Source organism: Onychostoma macrolepis, chromosome 08 (assembly GCF_012432095.1).
Source record: "Onychostoma macrolepis isolate SWU-2019 chromosome 08, ASM1243209v1, whole genome shotgun sequence".
NCBI lineage: Eukaryota > Metazoa > Chordata > Actinopteri > Cypriniformes > Cyprinidae > Onychostoma > Onychostoma macrolepis.
In genome coordinates this window covers 23,551,271-23,566,658 of record NC_081162.1, presented here as the reverse complement: position 1 = coordinate 23,566,658, position 15,388 = coordinate 23,551,271, and the positions used below count along the sequence as shown (strand labels likewise).

General features: G+C 33.8%; 1 protein-coding gene across 3 annotated transcripts in view; it reads left to right on the top strand.

Annotated features, from left to right (window-relative positions):
• Positions 1-1,553: 1,553 nt before the first annotated feature.
• LOC131546113 (scavenger receptor cysteine-rich type 1 protein M160) overlaps positions 1,554-15,388 on the top strand; it is a 37,906-nt gene continuing 24,071 nt past the window's right edge. For 2 of the 3 annotated variants that reach the window (XR_009272605.1, XM_058785446.1), the window contains exons 1-8: positions 1,554-1,658; positions 5,875-6,210; positions 6,328-6,435; positions 9,504-9,695; positions 9,973-10,167; positions 10,776-11,075; positions 11,209-11,523; positions 12,265-12,474. Coding sequence is in view for 2 of the 3 variants with exons in the window: in XM_058785446.1 (XP_058641429.1) it covers positions 5,922-6,210; positions 6,328-6,435; positions 9,504-9,695; positions 9,973-10,167; positions 10,776-11,075; positions 11,209-11,523; positions 12,265-12,474 (1,609 nt within the window). In the remaining variant the exon portion in view is untranslated. Of the gene's footprint in view, positions 1,659-1,862; positions 1,896-5,874; positions 6,211-6,327; positions 6,436-9,503; positions 9,696-9,972; positions 10,168-10,775; positions 11,076-11,208; positions 11,524-12,264; positions 12,475-15,388 lie in introns of all 3 variants that reach the window. The other variant, XM_058785447.1, reaches the window with a different exon arrangement.

The following is a 15,388-nucleotide window of genomic DNA, read 5'->3' as shown; positions in this document are numbered from 1 at the left end:
TTTAAAAAGGAGATAGGATGGGTAACTATTTGCAAAATTTTTGTTTGTGAATGAAAAATGTACCATATAAAAGGAAAAAAATTAATAGTATGTTCCAGGGTTTATTTTTAGTATTATCATAATAAAAAAAATAATGTCTTTTTAACTAAAAGAATGTACAACAGTGGCAGAATCAAATATATGAGAATAGTCTCCCATTCACCACAGTACAAGTTTACCCAGCTATGACAACTTCCGCTTCTGAGAAACCCGTAAATGTGAAAAGGGTCCATTAGAAATGGCCAATCGTGTCAATGGCCAGTAATGTCCCTAACAGACAGTATTCGAAATTCTTGCACCACAGCTAGCTTTCTGTTTGTTGTTAGGATGACAAAATGGTTTAAAAGTTACATTTTTAGGTTGCTCTGCCTCAGCGGTCTAACAGCGCTCATCAACGTTAAAATGATTGAGATGACTAATCAAATCAAAGTAGGCGGGGTTCACTGTTCACAGCAGCATAGGGGTGTTCGGTTTCCAGGTTTTTCGGAGTCGACTCCGACTCCCGACTCCCACCATAGGAGTCGATGGAATCGACTCTTCGACTCTATTTAGCGTGACTGTCCAAATTACTCTAATTTAGCGGTGACATTACCTTTAAATGAGCTATGAATTTGTCACATTATAATGGTCAAGGGATGGCGCTATTGTCTTAAACAGCACTGATATTAAAAATACATTTACACTTAGTCATTTAGCAGAGATAAAAGCGACTTACAAATGAGGACAATGGAAGCAATCAAAATCAACAAAAGAGCAATGATATGCAAGTGCTATAACAAACCTCTGTTAGCTTAAGGCAGTAGGCCTACACGTTTTTTTTTATTATTATTTTGTATTTTTATTAGCCTATATAATAGCCTAAATAAAAAGAAAACAGATCAAATAGAAAAAGAATAGAGCAAGCTGTTAGAGGCCTTTTTTGTTTTTGTTAGTTGTATAATAAATAAAAAGAAAACAAATAGATATAATACAAAAAGATTAAAAAAGCTAGTGTTAGTGTTTTTTCTTTCTTTTAGAAAACAAGCAGTTAGTAAATGAGTAAATGTATACGAATGCAAACTTATTGATTTGTTTATTCTTGTTTATTGTGTTAGTTTTTAATGATTTAAGGTTAATGACTGAACACAAATAGCCTAGATTAACCATGGAAATCCAAATTGTATTGCATTAAACATAACATAGCAAAGCATCGATTAAACTACAAAGCTGTCACAGAAGCATGTATAATTACAAACTAAATTTACTATGACTGTTATTTATTTCTAAAGTAACCATCACATAGGATAAAAGTATGGGGAAAAGTCGTTTCTTTAACAACTCCAGCTATCCGACGCACGCGTGCACGGCCCGTTTCAAACAGCCGCGAATCAGTGCACAATGAGCCCGTGCTGCTGCTTCTGCACCGCTCACGGACAGCACTGCAAACGAGTCCACTTAATGTTGTTCATTCTTTGCTGATATACTGCACTCAATTGCCAGACACTATATAAAGATGTGAGAATCAGTGAAGACATCTGCGATTTCGGAGTCGACTCGACAAGCTACTCAGAGTCGAGGAATCGACTCTTTTGGAGTCGACTCAGCAGCAGAGCGCGAATTCTCTAGACGCTTTTAACTAGGTAAGTTAAACGTGGCAAAACATTTAATATTTGATTACTGTCTATGATGGAAATATTAAAATACTATTGACGTAAACTACTAAAAAATGTGGCCTTTCTGAATTGAAAATGCTATATTTACCTGATTCATGTAGACTGAATGTGGCGGGAAGAGAAACGTTTAGCGTTCATTTGCAAAAACATTTTTCAAAACATCTTCCACAGAAAGAAGTCGTCGTGCATGTTTGGACCATGAGAGTGAGTCTGCTAAATTTTAATTTGGGGTGAACTATCTCTTTAGGTTTTATGTCACAAGATTATCTTTTCCTTTTTTCCTCTACATTTTGAGAAATTTTGAGAAACGTTTAAGATAATTAATTATCGTTTCATCTTAAGCTCTAATGAACAACCCACAGATCAGCATCTACAGAGAGAAGCCACATCTCAGAGTCTCTCTGTACATCTTTCCTCTCTCGCGTTTTTGCTTCTCCTTTTCTCTCAAGACTGCTTGCAAGAATATAAATACACTAAAATAGTACAAAATAATCACTGGTTTTCTTCATGTTTCGTACGCTTGCTATGAATGAGTCCTATGGCCTGTGATGGGCTTGAAATGTTTACGCAACACTGACCTCTAGCCGCAGATAGCCTACAGCAATTGTAGCACGAGCGCAAGTGAACAGGATGCCTCATTATGTTAACCCAAAAGTTCACCCAAAAGATTAAAATTATCCACACGTATGTAAACTTGTACACATGAGAACCAGTGCCAATTATGCATTTATTTATTTTTTAGGCGAGACACTTCAGGTGAATAGGATAAAAAAGTAACTAATAAATATACTTCCCCAGTTGATTGATTACATTAAGAATTGCAAAAAGTTTTCTGAAATGTTATGTTTAGGTATCCAAATGAGGCTTTAAATATGTAGTCCTAATAATTGTATACATTTCTATAACAAAAATCTAAACATTGTGGATGAAGCCAGGTTCAAAATTCATGTTTGATTTTGTTGACTTATTAGAGTCAAATGCTTCTACAAAGGGTATTTTAGATATCTCTTTTTATCACTCAATAAATCAGAAAATACTGGAAACCAGGAAAATAATAATATTTTTAATAATAATAAATAAGTAAAATACATTTTCTCTCTCTCTCTCTTTTTATAGGAATAAAACGTTGTATAAAATCAGGCAAATTATATATGAACAAACTCTCGGCAGAAATCTCCAGGATACAAATAGGAATAAAACTGTAATGTTTGGTGTATGTATGCATTATAACTGAATTCCAAAGATGCAAATAGATAAAGTGCTATGAAAGAAACACTTAAAACTGTATTTTGGATGTTTTCTTTTTACTAGTCTCAAATTGACAGATGTATGAAAAAACTGTTTTTGCCTGTAGTTTCTCACCTTGAATCTGGAGGACAAGATTATCAATAAATAATTGCTTAAATTAAACACAAAGCTAATTTTTATCAAGTGAAATGCGGATGAATGATCTCAGATGAAGAAAGTGAACAGGATGTTGGAAAAAAAAAATGATGTAACATCACAGAGCCCTTAAAAGCAGCTACAACGTTTGCCCTGTCCTTCTCCTCCGTCCTCCTCTCTGCAATCATGTGGTTCCTGCTCCTGTATTTGCAAATATCAGCTATTCAAGGCAAGTGAAATTGTATTTAATAATTAAAACAAATTCCATATTCTGACCCTGTTTACTCTGCATGCATTGTGTTCCATTCTGCTGTTAATCGGGCATTAGATGGAATTCATTTATTTGGCATATGTGTGTTTAATGTGAGACCAAAAGTAGTCTGAGACAGCTAATGAAAATGCTTATATTTTGCATTATTTTGTAATTCATTGCAACATTTTTCATTATGTATCATTAATTAATTTATATTGTCAACCCCAAAAACCCTATGAATTATAAAGAGGAAAGATTAATATGTGAAGGCAGATGAAGCTGATATTATTTAAAACGTGATGATGATGATGATGATGATGATGTTCTCCAGCTTGATTTAAGATGTTCAAAACAGCATCTTGTGTATCAAAGGAACCATAAATAAATAAATAAATAAATATGACCAGCTATGGCATAATCAATGTGATAAAATGGCCAATTAGTCAATAATATAACTATCCCTTGTTTTAACATTTTAACATTGTAACTTTATTTGGAGGAAATCAAATACACTACACTATACTTTTACTGTATACCTTTTATTCTTTTAATGATTCATCTATAGCTAGTAAAACGTGCCAAAAATCATCATTAAAATGTGCTTACTGATCAGAAAAAATGCTTTAGTTATTTGAATCACCTTTGATGCTGTATATTGCATACAGAGAATTAGCTGTAAAACTTCATTCTCCTTATTAATGTGTCTGTGTATTTGCGTTATTAATTTTATGTATGTTTATTGTATGTTATTAATTTTAAGTATTATCAATTCTATGCATTGACAATACCTTTGTAACGAAAATAATGATTTTGAATCATTTTATTATTTATTATGATAAACTTCAGGTGCTGTTAAAAAATTTAGTTTCAGTGCATTTTTTGTGTATGACCATGCACACTTATTTATTTAGCTATTTGATTATCTAACTAGAGTGCTTCTACTATCAAATACTTGAGAACAATTTGAATGCGTTCAATTTGAAAAGAAACGAATGAAATGAATGAACAAATGAATGAATGAATGAATAAATAAATAAAAACTTGATTATTTGTAGTATCTTGAAATATGTCTACATCTTAATTTATAATTCATTTGCTAATAAATAAATAAGAAACTGTATAAAACTAATTTTGGTTATACATGCACATACTATAGCATATAAATACATCGTTCATCTTTTCTTTTTTCCTTGTCTCCTCTAAGTATAAATGGTAGCACTTTACAGTAAGGTGTCATTTGTTAACATTAGTTAAAGGGATAGTTCACTCAAAAATGAAAATTCTGTCATCATTTACTCACCCTCAAGTAGTTCCAAACCTGTATGAATTTCTTTTTTCTGCCCGAACACAAAGTAAGATATTTTGAAGAAAGTTTGTAACCAGCCTGTTTTGGGGTACCATTGACTTCCATAGTAGGAAAAAAAAATACTATGGAAGTCAGTGGTGCCCCAGAACTGCTCTGTTTCCCACATTCTTCAGAATATCTTCCTTTGTGTTCAGCAGAACAAAGAAATTAATACAGGTTTGGAACTACTTGAGGGTGAGTAAATGATGACAGAATTTTCATTTTTGGGTGAACTATCCCTTTAATATTTGAACTAATATGAACAATACATTTATTACACTATTTATTAATCTTTGTTAATGTTAGTTAATAAAAATAGAGTTGTTCATTGTTAGTTCACAGTGCATTAACTAATGTTAACAAGCACAACTCGTGATTTTAATAATGCATTAGTAAATGCTGAAATTAACATGAACTAAGATTAATAAATGCTGTAGAAGTATTGTTCATTCCTAGTTCATGTTAACTAATGTAATTAACTAATGTGAACTAATGAACCTTATTGTAAAGTGTTACCGTATAAATTTACAAATTTAATACTGCAAAATCAAAGCCATTTGCATTCATTCTGAATGAAAACAGCTACAGTGATTAATATATATTAGTACATGATAATGCATCTTTATGATATAATATTTACTGATGTGTTTAATCTACCTGGTGGAATGAAAATGGTAAGAATATATAAATATTTATGCATATTAAAACGCATTACATGAGTAATGAGTCCATTTTCTGATGTAGATGATCAGTGCATTAATTTTTAATTAACGTTCTAGACATGAAAAGACCAAAACCAAGATCACGCTGTGGTTTGTGTGTCAAGCGTATGTTCTTCATAACCCTGTGTGGAAAGGCACGGTTATACCCGTGGTTAACTTACTCATGCGTATGTGAAGGGGGTTTATCTCAGAATCTGCATAAACATGCAACTTGCCAGAGTTTCAGAGCTGAAAACCACAAGCAGATAAACGACCGCAGCAGAGTTTCTGCAGAGTATGTGGCTCATCTGTTCTCAGAATGCAGAGCCACATTTTTCCACTGACCATATAAGGTTAAAAGAGGCACCTTGACCCTCATAATATTATATTATGTCTTTTAATTTATAAATATAACATCTGTACTCTTTGTATGTCATTGGATGTTTTTTTGTCTTTATTTATTTTTTATGTAGTTTTTCATTTAATTAATTTATTTTGCAGGTCTCAATGTGACTTTACGTGGATCCAAGAACCCCTGTATAGGCCGAATGGAAGTGTACCACAGTCATGGAGGTAATGAGCAGTGGGGCTTGGTGTGTCATTACGGGTGGAAAAAAGAAAATGGAGAGGTTGTGTGTAGAGCAATAGGGTGTGGGAATCATATAGACTCTGGTATAGAAAGGACCTTCTACAGAGATCCACCTCTGCCCCAACAATATTGGAAGGATCAAGTGGAATGCACATCTAAAGAAGAGAGCCTTTGGAAATGCCCAGTTGTTGGAGCACATATTGCAAACTGCAGAAGTGATTTGAGCTTTGTTGCTGTTCAGTGCTCTGGTAGGTAATATTCCTTTAACTGTGGGAAAAAATAACGTTTTATATTTGTATTAAGGTCATCTTTAGTGTCCAGATGTGAATCAATACACATTGTTGATGCCAAGCTTTTCACCGTAGGAAACGTTACACTGGGTTTGAATCTGAATGGACTGCATGATAGATGTGCTGGTGTGGTGGAGTTCTCAACACCCAACGGCATCATTGGGGTCTGTAATGATAACTGGGGTAAGTGGACAAAAACAAGAATATTCTTTAAAGTCATTATATACCATATAAAATATGAGAAAAATAATGTCTCAATGTTATGGCATCAGAAAAAAACAATGACTTTTCAAATGATCGGTTTTCCTCAAGTTCACAGAATTTTTTTCCAAGCATCCAAACTTTTCTGACTACATTTTGAGCAGTGTATCTTTTTTTAAAACCCAATAATATTTTAAAATATATAAATATTAATGATTATTAATATATATTTATATATTCATGTAAAATTTGTAATTATTAATTACTAAATGTTACATTAATACAAATGGCCAAATATCCAGATTGATAAGGTGATATGTTTTCTACAATGTTACATACGGTATTCTATTAGAAATAATGTGTTCAAGTGTTAATAAATTAATAAAAATTAATGGTACTCTAGAACTAGCAACACTTTTCTGAGCCATTTTTGCTATGACTTTTAATCAGCTGGTCATTTAGTGGAATAATTAATTCAACTTTATTTCCAGACTCAAGGTCCATTAGCAAGAAACATACAATACAAACCGAAACAGTACACATTAAAAAAGACAGTTATGCCAATACTTCATAGAGGACTGATATTGCACTTCCATAAGCCTAGGATTTGTCAAAAACATTATAATATTATTATGTGAATTGTCCAGTATATATATATATATATATATATATATATATATATATGTGCACACATTTTTATATATATATATATATATATATTTGTTTCCTGGACTGTGCCCAGCTGGTGGAATGACCTCCCAATCACAATTCGAACAGCTGAATCTTTATCCATTTTCAAGAAACATCTAAAGACGCATCTTTTTCGCCAGCACCTGACCAACTAATACTAACACTTACCTATCTATTTAAAAATAAATAAATAAAAATAAAAATAACCCTAGCTACGTGTACTGTGCTGGGCTAACTGAAACCAATTCCAAACCACATCAATCTTAATAACTACTATTGATTTTGTATTTAATAATTTCTAAGTTATATATAATTGTCCATGAAGGCTGAAAGTCAAAAACTCCTTATTTCAGGTGTGCTGAATTATTAGGCAGGTTTTCATTTACAGATAAAATGAGCCAAAAAAGAGATTGAACTCAAAGTAAAAAAAAAATAAAAAAAATAAAATGCCCATGAGAAGGATACAATACTATTTCAATAATAGAATTAGCAAAGTTAAGGCATGATCATTGAGCAGCTAAATGCTCATTGGGTCAGCAGGGTCAGAAAAAACAGGTGGAGAAGAAAAGACACGTTAACTGCAAAAGAATGAAGAATTAAGGTGAAGAATTAGCTGTGAAACCATCAGGAATCATTTAGTCTCCAGCGCCACCATTTTCCAGAACTGCAACCCTCCAGAAGTGCAATGTGTCAGGAATTTATCTTCCAGAATCTGCCAGTAAGTTTTAGGAGCTCATTTTAGTCAATCTCTGCAAGACAAACTTTTTAGGATAGGAGATGGAATAAAAATAAGCTCCTAAAACTTACTGCCAGATTCTGAAAGATAAATTCTTCAAACAGTGGTACAAGAGGACGTGATGCTGGTCATTCGAGAGTCACTCTCAACTTATCTGTCCATAAAGCCTATACAAAATCAGTCTTCATGTATTTCACAACACTTCAGCATGTTATTCATATTAAGTCTCTGAGAACCTGACACATTGCACTTCTGGAGACTCCAGGAAGGTTGCAGTTCTGGAAAATGGTGGCGCTGGAGACTAAATGATTCCTGATGGTTTCACAGCTAATTCTTCACCTTAATTCTTCATTCTTTTGCAGTTAACGTGTCTTTTCTTCTCCACCTGTTTTTTCTGACCCTGCTGACCCAATGAGCATTTAGCTGCTCAATGATCATGCCTTAACTTTGCTAATTCTATTATTGAATTAGTATTGCATCCTTCTCATGGGCATTTTATTTATTTATTTTTTTTTTTTACTTTGAGTTCAATCTCTTTTTTGGCTCATTTTATCTGTAAAAGAAAACCTGCCTAATAATTCAGCACACCTGAAATAAGGAGTTTTTGACTTTCAGCCTTCATGGATAATTATATATAACTTAGAAATGATTAAATACAAAATCAATAGTAGTTATTAAGATTGATGTGGTTTGGAATTGGTAAAATTTTCTTGGTAAAAAAATATGACCATAATATCAACTTGCCTAATAATTCTGCACACAGTGTATATATATATATATATATATATATATATATATATATGCTTGCACACACACACACACGCACACACACATTGGGCCTCATTCCTGAAACTCGAGCAGAACAAATATTTGTGTATATTGTTTGTAACGCCGTTCTGACGTAAACTTTCGAATTCACACTGTAAAAAGTGATAAGTTGACTTAACTTAAAAAAAAATAGAGGAAACCTGTTGCCTTACAATTTTTAAGTAAATGATAATTAAAAAAATTAATTAAGTGAATTGTCAAGTTCACTTAACTTTAAAAAATATATATATATATATTATATACTTAATAATTTTAAGGCAACGGGTTTCCTCAATTTTTTTAAGTTAAGTCAACTTGAAAATGTTTGTATTTTCAAAATGTAAGTTGGTACGAAATAAATGTACTGCTCCCTACCACGTGTAAGTGATGCATAAAACTTTCTGTGTTCTTTTTGGCAAACTGATGACACTGCAATTTGCGTAGCTGTAGTTCATAAGCGGGGATTATGCTAATTGTGAATGAGCATGCACGAGTGCCATATTTACGAATGATTGGAGTTCATTAACATACACATTTTTAACTATCAAATCTGAAGTTTATGAAGAGTTTTCTGGAGGGTCTGTTTTATGCGCAAATCAATTTACTATTTTTTATATTTACGCAAGTTTCATGAATGAGGCCCATTGTTTGTATATATATATATATATATATAAAAAATCAATAATTTTGATTTCAATAATAGTTTCTTCACATTTTTATGTAATTTGTAAACTATTATTATTTAAGACGAGCTTCAGTATTCACAGTGATAGCTGACACTGTCAAAATACTAGCAAAATTGTCTTTGTGTTGCCAGATAAAAGCATAGCAAGCAAGATATGTCAGGAGCTTGGTTGTGGAGATCATCATTACATCCCCAAGCCTGGAATGTTCAAAAGACAACTGAGCAAACATAATGTATTGCTTAATTGTGTTGGCAATGAGAGCTTCACTTGGCAATGTATGGAGAGGTCAGACTGCCAGGAGCGAGCCAGTGTGGTCTGCAGCAGTGAGTGTATACTATTATTAAACAGCTCTATGGAGTACTTTGCTCTGATTGGTCAGTTGTAGCATTCTAATATTGTAATATTCGTCCATAGCAACATTATATATCAGTCCATAAATGCATTTTTGTGGAGTAAATGAAATGGTGATGAAACCCCTTCTGGGTGATGCAATACTTCTGTAAAAGCTTTACATTTTCTATATAGTCTCCCAGTATTTCCAAGGTTTGTGTCAAGTGAGAGGTAAAGGGACATTTACACAGAAATACTTGTATTGCACAGATTATAAGAGGTTAGGTCTACGAGATGGCAGCAATGCTTGCTCTGGGTTGGTGGAAGAGTACAGTTTTGAAAACAACTCATGGAATCTTAAGCAGACAGATGGGATGAGTCCTGAAGTCCTCTGTACGGAACTGAACTGTGGTTCCACCGGAAATTTCACAAACGCTAATGGAACTAACAGACTGACGTGCTCAGGTGATGCTGCTTTGAATAATATTATAGCAATAAATATAAATATTAATCATTATTAATAGATTTCCTTTATTAATACATTTGTAATTATTAAAAAATAAATGTTGCATGAATACAAACTGAGTTTTTGTACAATGGCTGCGTGTTAATAAATTGCATTGTTTCATCTCAAGTTAAATTAATATGTTTAATGTGTGTTGAAATTTAATAATAGTCTATTTAACAAACTTTATTAAAGAATATTCAACCTTTTAATAAATGTCACACAAAATCGAATTATTATTTTTTATATAGATAGTAAAGACAACAACTCAACTTTATTTTTAAATCATTATTAATATTATTATAAATGATATGTATTATTGTTTTGTCCAATTTTCTTATTTTGCAACAAGTGCAAAACACAGTGGTAGAAATGAGCCAAAAATGAAAAATATACAATATAATATGTATAAATAAAGTCTCTAAGTTTTTGCTCATTATTTGTTCTTGTCTTACAAAAGTTTTATTAATAACTGCAAATATTTTATTAGAATGTATTATAATTTTGTCCTTTTTTTCATTTGTTTGTTTATTTGGCATTATAACAATTACATTTGCTGTGTTCACAGACAGCGTGAAACTCCGCAACTTTGCAACAAAGTGTTTTGGAGACATTTCCATTGATGTAAATGGCGATGAATTTGGAGTGTGCTACAGTGATTCGACTCTGTCCCATAAGAAGGGTGTGGTGGTTTGTCAAGAGTTTGGCTGTGGTGAGGTGGTTCACGTGCAAAAGGGCTCCCTTATTTATAATGGTTTGCTGAGTAACGTTGTCTGCCAGGGCAATGAGGGGTCTCTGTGGCATTGTCTGGCAATTCATGACAAACGAAAAACAAAACAATGCACGGGAACCAAAGTTAAATGTTCAGGTAACTAAGACGGCTTTAACTAATTATAACAAACTCAGAACATCCAGGTAAACAACCAAAATCACCAATAACTGATACAATCTATATCATTCCAATGAAATATGATGTTTTATTTTTATACTTTATATGGCAGACAGCTTGAATCTACGTTTGAGGGATGGTCTGGGTAACTGTTCTGGACGTGTAGAGGTGCAATGGTGGGGCTCATGGAGGTCCATTGGCTCTGACCAGAGCCCTATAAATTCAGATGTGGTGTGTCAACATCTCAATTGTGGTGCACCTACTCAAATAACTAGAGAACTTTTCGTCGAAGGAAAACAGCAGCAACTGGAATCTTCGTGGGATTTCAATTGTAAAAGCTCTTCAGCAAAGCTCCATGAGTGTTTTGGAAAAACTCCTTTGAGGCCACTAATTCAAAAGAAGAATAGCATAGAAATCATCTGCAAAAGTAAGTAAGCTGAATTTTCAGCATCGTTACTCCAGTCTTCAGTGTCACGGGATCCTTGAGACATCATTCTAATATGATGATTTGCTGCTCAAGAAACATTTGTTCATATTTTAAATGTTTAAAATAGTTGTGCTGCTTAATATCTGGAAACACTTCTGGAAATGCCTCTGGAAACTGTGATATACTAACCATTCAAAAAATAAATTAATAAATGCAAAAAAAAAAGAAAAAGAAATGAATGCTTTTATTTATCAAGCACACAAACTGATGAAACGTGACAATAAAAACATTGTTAATCTTACAAAAGATTTAGATTTAAAAATGCTGTTTATTTTACTTTCTATTCATCAAAGAGTCCTGAAAAAAGTATCACAAAAAGCAGCAAAAACTGAAACTAAAACAACAACAAAAAATAGTTTTCAACATTGATAATAATAAGAACCATTATTAATAATTAAATATTTCACAATATTACTGTTTTACTGTATTTTTATAATAAACACAGCATTGGTAAGCATAAGAAACTTCTTTATAAATTCTTAATTGTTCCAATTAATTAGTAATGTGATATAATACCAATATTGATTTTTGTAACACTACACTTATTTTATTTACATCATTTTTAACATGCTTTGCAAGATCCCAATAATTTTTATTTTTGTTTATTAAATAAATATGTCTAAGATGTCACCGATTACTCTGCACAATCAGTAACCACAAATCCTTCATTTTCATTTTCAGAGGAAGAACTTATGTTCTTTGAAGGTGATGTGCCCTGCCAGGGAAGAGTGCGCATCGAACGGTTTGATGGTGAGACCAGCTGGCTGCCTGCAGAACCAAAAGAAGAGAACAAGCAAAAAGCCAGTAACTTATGCCAGGTGATGCATTGTGGATCTCTGGACTCCTTTGAAAATGAGCAAAACACCACACATGCCAATGTCAAATGTTTAGGTAAAGTACATGCACCACAAAACCTCATTGTTTTTAACTTGGTATGCAATTTCTGCAAACTTGTTATTATTCTCTGCAAGACAGTGTAGCTTTGACAGTGCTGCGCATTTCGCACTACAATGAAGCTATAATTAGGTGCAAGTGCCTAGGAATGTTTTTCCAAGGAGGAGTGATGAAATGCAAGTATCCAAGCACTAAAGCCTCGTTCAGACTGTCAGCCCAAATCCGATTTTGTGCATATCCGGATGGAATCTGATTTGAATAACTGACTGTCCACACAGCGTATCGCAACTGTTCATATCTGATTTGTGTGTCCATAAGCACCCTTTCGTTTCACGGAATGTGCGTTGGTTTCTATGGCAGTGCCGTTGTGCTATTATGCCTATGCTAAAAACAATCAATAAAGTATGAAAATACAGATGTTGTCTCATGACATGACAACCTGTTGCCGTTGCACTGCGCTGGATTAATTAATTAATTAATTCATCTTTTGAGGCAGCGGCAGAAACGCAGGAAGCTGGAATGCGGCTTAATTCCGTGCTGCCATCTCCCCTACTTTCAAGACTCAAAGAAGTACGGTGTACTAGCAGTATATTGTGTTTTGCCACTTGACTTGCACTTCGCAATGACACAAGCTTGTTTCTGCAAAGATGTTTAGTATGTTTTTGTACAAATCGGATTTCATGTAGTTCGTTGCCATTCAGACTATCTAAATATGATCGGATTTGCACAAAAATCGGATTTGGGCTGACAGTCTGAACGAGGTTTAATTCACTTAACTCAAAATATATATATTTATTTAGCCGGCATTTATTTATCAATAAACCATAAACCAAGAATGACTTTTTTCTTCCATTACAATGTATTTAGTTAGAAACACAATATCCATTTGTAACTCAGAAATCAATGTCCTGTAGCTCAAATCAGCTTTCCTGTAGCTCAAATAGTAGAGCATAGCGCTAGCAACGCCAGGATCATGGGTTTGATTCCCAGGGAAAGCAAGAGCAGGTAAAAACTGTAACTTGAATGCAATGTAAGTTGCTTTGGATAAAAGCGTCTGCTAAATGTAAAATGTAAATGTCCTTTTAGTATAGAACCAATGTCCAATGTTGGAATGTCCTTTCAAATCGGAAATCTAAATCCAATATTTTTTCCTTCAGTTGTAAAATCCAGTGTCTTTCTAGTCCAATCAGTGTCAGTGTATTTAGGGGAAAAAAATGGAAGAAGAAAAATCAAATGAACCTTTCAAAAATAGAATCAGAGCTCTAAAAAAAAAAAATGAAATAAAATGTTCTACCTGGGTAGTGTGTTTTTTAAAGTGTGATGAGATCTCCAGCGCTTATCTGTGAGATGAAATGAAGACACATCGAATGGAACAGTTCCTGCTGATAAAGACTCCTTGCACACTCTGCTCTTTCGCCGTGCTTCCGTCTGTCCAATGGCGGTGAATCCAATGGCCGTATCAAATCATGCATACAAAAAAAACAACCTGCATAACAGGGTAACATTCATTTACTCTTTTGACCTGATTCAGCATGTGCATGGACCCACACACAATTGTGGACACACTCTAGATTTACTCATCAGTAGAGGTCTGAACATTTCATCCATTGTTATTAAGGATGTAACACTATCTGATCACTTCTGTATTTTCTTTGATATATTGATTTCTGTTACCACTGAATCTAGATCTGTCTCTGTCAGAAGAAGATGCATTAATGAGAACACTAGTGCGCTATTTATGAAGGCTATATCTTTAACACCAAGCATTTCTGCAGACTCTGTTGATCGTCTCCTGGATTCATTTAACTCAAAAGTTAAGAATGTTATTGATGATATTGTTCCAGTAAAGGTCAGCAAAAAGACAAAAATCATCTTGGAGAAAATTAACAGCAGTTCAGAGTATGAAAAGACAATGCAGAAAAGCTGCGCGGATGTGGCCAAAGACGAAACTCGAAATTCACTATAGCATCTATAAAGACAGCCTTCATGCTTTCAATGTGGAGCTAGCCACAGCTAGACAGACCTTCTTCTCAAACCTTATAAACAGTAACTTAAACAACACTCGCACTCTTTTTGCTACTGTTGAGAGACTGACAAACCCCCCAAGTCAGATTCCCAGTGAAATACTCTCCGACAGCAAATGCAATGAGTTTGCTTCCTTCCTTACTGAGAAGATCAGTAATATCAGAAAGGAGATTGGCACATGCTTCTAGTCATGCAGAGGTCACACAGATTTGACCGCAATTTCAAAAAGAAGTGACTATGTCTGTTTTTGAAGCAATTGATAGCAAAATTTTGGAGGAAATAGTACAGCACCTTAAATCATCAACCTGCTATCTTGACACACTTCCCACATCTTTTTTTCAAAAGTGTGCTTAACTGTTTAGAAGCACATCTCTAAGAAGTGGTGAATGCCTCACTTCTTTCTGGGACGTTTCCAAACTCCCTGAAATCTGCAGTTGTTAAGCCCTTCTGAAAAAGTGCAATCTTGATAACACCATGTTGAGCAACTATAGACCAATATCAAATCTTCTACAAAGGTAGTTTATAATCAGCTGAACAATTACTTAAACTCAAATGGATACCTGGACAGTTTTCAATCTGTTTCCGAGTACATCATAGCACAGAGAAAGCACTCATTAAGATAATAAATTATATTTGCTTTAATTCTGATTCTGGCAAAATATCAGTGCTGGTACTAGATCTTAGTGCTGCGTTTGACACTGTCGATCATAACATACTTCTAGAGAGACTGGAAAACTGGGTCGGGCTTTCTGGGATAGTACTCGAATGGTTCAGGTCATACTTAGAAGCGAGAGGTTATTATGTGAATATAGGAGAGCATAAGTCTAAGTGGACGTCCATGACATGCGGAGTCCCACAAGGCTCAATTCTTGCACCGCTCTTGTTT